Source organism: Mya arenaria, chromosome 10, assembly GCF_026914265.1.
Source record: "Mya arenaria isolate MELC-2E11 chromosome 10, ASM2691426v1".
Taxonomy (NCBI): domain Eukaryota; kingdom Metazoa; phylum Mollusca; class Bivalvia; order Myida; family Myidae; genus Mya; species Mya arenaria.
Genome location: NC_069131.1, coordinates 50,818,541 through 50,824,594, shown reverse-complemented (window position 1 = coordinate 50,824,594; position 6,054 = coordinate 50,818,541). Strand labels below are relative to the sequence as shown.

The window sequence follows — 6,054 nt, the reverse complement described above, 5'->3', positions numbered from 1 at the left end:
GTCATAAGATGTTACACCGTCAGTGAATTTCTGAACATGAACATGTGTTATTATGCTTCGTAGCTACCAAACCTACGCAATCGGTTATCATCAGGGGACCGTTTCAATCAGAGTTTAGTCCCATCTTTAATTATATTAAATCTGTGTAAACATAACACATGGTAACGCAAAGCTTTCCTCAACTTCGTCTTCATTTTCAATGTTGGATGATCAATTCACACAAATATGTAGCAAAATAATGAAACTTATCATGCCACAAAGACAACTTCAGTTACTGACTTAAAGTTCTAATGATACAGTCCCCAGATTCTCCACTGTCAGTACGTTTCTGAACAGGAACATGTCTTTTTTTCTTATGCATTTTCAACCTTGATGACTTGACCACCTTTGACCTTCACTTTTAGTAAACACATTAGTAGGCAGTTGATTATACTAGTTAGTAAATTTCTGAACGTTCAACATATTTTCTATAACGTTTCGGTTCTACCGATGCTTTCACGTAGCTACCGATCTTTTCACGTACACAAAAACTTATCATCAGATTCAACACTGTCAGTAAATTTCTGAACATTAATATGTGTCATTAAATGCATTTTCAAGCTTAAGGATTTAAACATTGTATGAAGAGATCATTTACCCAACACGATCAGTTATCACGATCAGCAATCAGCTGTTTGTACTGTTCAACACATTTCTGCACATAAACACGTGTCATCTTATGCACTTTCAACCTCAATGACTAACTTTGTAGCAAGCCATTCTGTAGTCTACACGATCAATTTATCAGCTGATGACTGAGCACACGTAGAGTAGGTTTCTGATCACGAATATGTACATTCGTACGATGTCTTGAGGACTTGGAACTTCGTAGGTAGCGGTTTCCCTAATCCCCACAATCAGTAATCATAATCAGAAATCAGCTGATTGTACACAGGTGTCAGTTAGTTTCTGAACATTAACATGTGTTATCATGTGGGTTTTCAGATTGCTGTTCACGTTGAACCTTCGGTGACAAATTTGGCACTCATATGGCCTCTCCCCAGTATGTATAACAAGGTGGCGCTTCAGTTTGTATTTTGACGGGAACATCTTTCCGCAGAATCCACATGTGTTGTCCATGTCGGTCAGTTCACCTGCAAGTACAGCAACATATTATGAAATTGATTTTGAAAAGAGTAATTGTATTCAGCTTAATTTAAGTTACTGTTAGTAGTGATTATCATTATATGTTTTCACAATGGACAAATCTGCACATCTGTAAACAAATAGATATCGATATTAACAGTATGGTAAACAGACAGCAATGAAAATAATATTCGTTGTACATAGTTCTATAATTGGTTGCATGCTTGTGTAATTCACAAAAAAATCAACACGACATAAACAACAGAATATAACAATGTAGTTATTAGAAATGTATTACTAATAATTTTTTTTTCAAAAGGTACCCAATGTGTTTTCAACAATGTCTATGAACGTCTGCCTTTGCCAGTATAAAACCTTGAACAAACTCTTCAATAATTTTATAACATCAACATTTTTGATAAGTCAAGTAACCTTGGGCCTAAAAAAACAACATTTGGTTCGGGTTACCCGACCCTACCTACGGAATAGGCGCCGACCCTAACGTTTTTATAGTCAGTTTGAAAAAAAAAATAATAATAATTTTCTTTTGCTTTTCAATGTGTAGTTTAAAACCTTAATTGCTTATATAGAAGATAACTTTAACACCATTCTCCAATGATGAAAATGACATTCTTATATAAAGCCTAATAAAAATAAAAAATAAAAATAAAAAAAAAAGCCTACCTACCCTACCTATTTTTGAAAAGGATTTTTTTTAGGCCTTAATGTGATAATCTTTCCCATATTATGCTGAGATGAACATGCTTTCGTGAAGCATTTTCTCATGTATAATTGTAGTGATTTGCATATGGCAATGTCAAGCACTCCCTAAATGCCTCAGAAGGTACCAGGGTTTTACAAAAACAACACCAACAACAATATGGAAATTTCATCATCTTTGAGCGAATACATGAAGCATAATTTGCACAACTTAACTAACATAGTTGCTGGAATGTTTAACTATAAAAAATGATCATGTTTAATTATAAAATACAAAACAAAGATATTCATTGAGAAAGCTAAGCAACCCTTTTGTATCAACCCATATTCTATTAATACTTCACTTGCTGCATTAACAATATTAGAAAGTCTTTAGCAGGGAACAATATAGATTGTATAAGTTGATGTAAAAAATAACAACATTTAAATGCATTATTATGTTCAAATCTTTTGGCTTTGATGGTCAAAACATTAAAAGCATATCTGTGTACAGATTTTAAAAAAATCAGCCTCTATCAATAGGTTTGTTTTCATAGCTTCTGTACACAAATGCTTCAGTTATAACACTCTTTTGTATCAACCTATTTCTGACCCCTTTACTAATCATTAAATGTTTAATTTCATTTAAACTTATTTATGACCAGTTTATGCTCATATCATCCTTAATCAATAGATACCACATAATTACTAAAATTCAGCAATCTTTTTGGGCATATGTTTTCAACTTTGGTAAAATATCAAATATCAAGCATAGTTGGTAAAACAAATTCTGGACAGGTGCATCGGTATAGAAAATGGGAATCGCACCTAAACTCACATGGCAATATCGCTTTAAGAAACATTCTTTAAACCTCTCATGGAAATTTTTTGAATACCTTTCAGATTTAATATGTTCATGGACGCTTTCCAACTCAAAATATGTACAATTAAACAGAAATGAGACATTATCTTTATATTTTAACACTACCAGTTTCTCTTCATATTTTAACATAAACATGTATTTGTCACCTTAAATATACATGTACCTTTTTGTTTAATGTTTGCATAATCATTCAACATTTACTTTCATGGCAAATTCTTTGCAGGAGCACATTTCAAACTATCATGGTCAAATCTTGTCAGAAACACTCCTTGTACAATCATGCCAATATCTTATCACAATTTCATGGAAAAGTACTTTCAAGAAAACTCAACTCGCATGACAAGATCTCTTGAGAAAAACTCCAAAATGTTGTGGCTAAATCTTTTTACAAACACACTCTCATGGTGAAATATTTTCAGAAACACTGTTTAAAATCTCAATGGCAATCACATTTTGAGTAATGCTCGTAGCATTTTAATATTTCAAGGGAAATTCTTTTTAACTCTTGTGGCAACAATGTCTTGACAAGAAACTCTGGTTGGATGTTCACTCCCTTTAAAATAGTAATGAGAAATTCCATTTAAAAATATTTATTGCATTATCTTTTTGAGAAGCTCCCTTTCAATGTGCACTGATTTATGGGCCCGCTGATTGCTCTGGTCGTTAAAACGCTTTCCACAGATGTCACATTCGTATGGCTTCTCTCCTGTGTGGATCAGGATGTGGCGCCTCAGATTGTACTTGTTACTAAACACCTTTCCACAAAACGCACAGGATCTTTCAGGCTCTGACTCATGTTGATCTGTAAAAGAAAGTATGCTTAGTTTAAACTTATTCATTTTACAAGGATAGAGAAACAAGTTATGTACAACATTATATCAATCACTCACGTTGGCATATGTTACGCGTGAATGTGGTCTTGTGTTGTGGGGAAAACTTAAGTACCCAGAGGACACCAACTTGTCTGGCTTGGTGACTACAAACCAAACTACAATGTGCAAAGGCCTGGAGTTGCATAGATGTGAAGTGGGGCGCTAACCAGACAACTGGTTACTATAAAGCATCTAACAAATGGGATACACTTATGTAGTATTGGTTTATAATCAAATTTGACTTCTTAATTTGTTGAGGTTATATGCAAATGCTTTGAAGATTTTGCATAAAAGCAGAAAATAATACTAACTTTGTAAATTGAAGAGGTGATGTTCTTGTTTTACATGGATATTTTATCTTTTCATGTCACCAAAGAAGTACCAACATGAATGACTTTTATTTCCAAACATAGGGTTGCCTTCACTTTACATACAAATAAATCAAACAGATAGTCCAGGGTTTAGCTAGAGGGTTATGAGAGGGTGCTGCATCCTGTCCTTTTTTTGGTAGCACCCTTTTGCCCTCATGGAGACAAGAATGTGCACCCTCCAGCTTTCAAAAAATGAAATGCTTTAGATAATCAAATATTTCATTTGTTTTGTTTAAAACCTATATAATTATGATTATGAATTCAAACAAACTTTACATTTTAGTTGTTGAAACCTAAGATTACTTCAAATATGTACAATTTCTAACATCTTAAATGAAATTCATAATGCTTTTATTATTCACTGCCCAGTTCAATTTGTCATTTTGTCCCTCAGCACCCTGTCCCTTTTCTGCAACATTATGTCTTTTTTTAAACCTGGCTCAAAACCTTATTAAGATACCTTTACCAAGTTAAGATCAATAGAAATTCCACATACAAATTCATGTTTTAATACCTTGCGGGAATACATATTTACTTAATTTTTACTCTACTAAGTGTACAGAAATCCCCCAAAATATATTTACAAAGCTGAGGAATCCCATTCTGATAAAATATATATTTCATTACACATTGCCTTTATAAACAGCATTTAGTACAAGAATGTGACAAAAAAAACAAATAAATATTCAATACAGATATGTTAATGAGCTTTTTACACAAATTTCTTATCAAAGCTACTCCACAAATGAAACAGTTTAAGCTTTATTGCAAATTCCGCCACCTTCCAGTTCCATTCAGATACACTAACGTTCCATTATGCACAATAATTTCACAATGCTTAAGCAGCCACATATATATCACACAGCTACATGTTTTTTCTCCAGCACTTGGAATTTTCTCAAACATAAAACATCACTTATTACAGTTTCAATTCTAGTTTTTCAATTTCATTCCAGAAACCATATGGATTTTCAGATATTCTCTAACATAAAAGATCACATGTCATATTTTAATACATGCTTTCCAATTTCATATGAGAATACACATTATTTTAAAAAAATTCTCCAACATAAAACATCACTTGATCTACTTTAATTAAATACTAGTTTTCACAGTTCAAATGAGAAACCATATAGGTTTTCAGGTGGCACCTCCTCCTGCACTGTTTCATAGAATTACACTTTCATAAATATAACCATATGGGATTGAAGGTGGCTCCTCCTCTAAGATTGTTTAGAAGAATTACAGTTTCAGATGAGAAACCATATGGGTTTTACAGTGGCTCCTCCCCTCTGATCGTTAAGTAGAATTTCAGTTTCATATGCATAACCATATGGGTTTTCAGGTGGTTCCTTTCTTAAATCCTTTAGTAGAATTAAATTTTCATATGTGTAACCATATGGGTTTTCAGGTGGTTCCTTTCTAAAATCCTTTAGTAGAATTAAAATTTCATATGCGTAACCATATGTTTTTAAGGTGGCACCTCCTCCTGAATCGTTTAGAAGAATTACAGTTTCATATGCGTAATCTTATTGGTTAATTTTCATGTGGTTTCTTTCTTAGATGGTTTAGTAGAATTAAAGTTTCATATGCTTAACCATATGTTTTTTTAAGGTGGCACCTCCTCCCGAATCGTTTAGAAGAATTACAGTTTCATATGCGTAACCATATGTTTTTAAGGTGGCACCTCCTCCTGCATCGTTTAGTAGAATTACAGTTTCATATGCGTAACCTTATGTTTTTTAAGGTGGCACCTCCTGCATCATTTAGTAGAATTACAGTTTTATATGCGTAACCATGTTTTTTAAGGTGGCACCTCCTCCTGCATCGCTTAGTAGAATTACAGTTTCATATGCGTAACCATATGAGTTTTAAGGTGACTCCTCATGTTGAATCGTTTCAGGCAGACATGACACTGAAATGGCCTCTCTTGTGTATGAATGATAAGGTGTCTCCTCAGTCGTGTATTCGTTGGAAAGCTTTTACCACAGTATGGACAAAGCTGGCTAGTTTGTCCACCTGAAAAATAAAATCAGTACTAAAAAAACATGCAAAATTTCATGATAACAAAAGTCTCTATTACCTTTGAAATAATCCAAATAGC

At 33.3% G+C, this 6,054-nt stretch overlaps 1 protein-coding gene across 1 annotated transcript in view; it reads right to left on the bottom strand.

Annotated features, from left to right (window-relative positions):
• Positions 1-3,297: 3,297 nt before the first annotated feature.
• LOC128204789 (zinc finger protein 714-like) overlaps positions 3,298-6,054 on the bottom strand; it is a 5,047-nt gene continuing 2,290 nt past the window's right edge. The window contains exons 2-4 of the mRNA XM_052906196.1: positions 5,812-5,969; positions 3,747-3,771; positions 3,298-3,509 (exon numbers count right to left, since the gene is read on the bottom strand). Coding sequence (XP_052762156.1) covers positions 3,298-3,509; positions 3,747-3,771; positions 5,812-5,969 — 395 coding nt within the window. The remainder of the gene's footprint in view (positions 3,510-3,746; positions 3,772-5,811; positions 5,970-6,054) is intronic.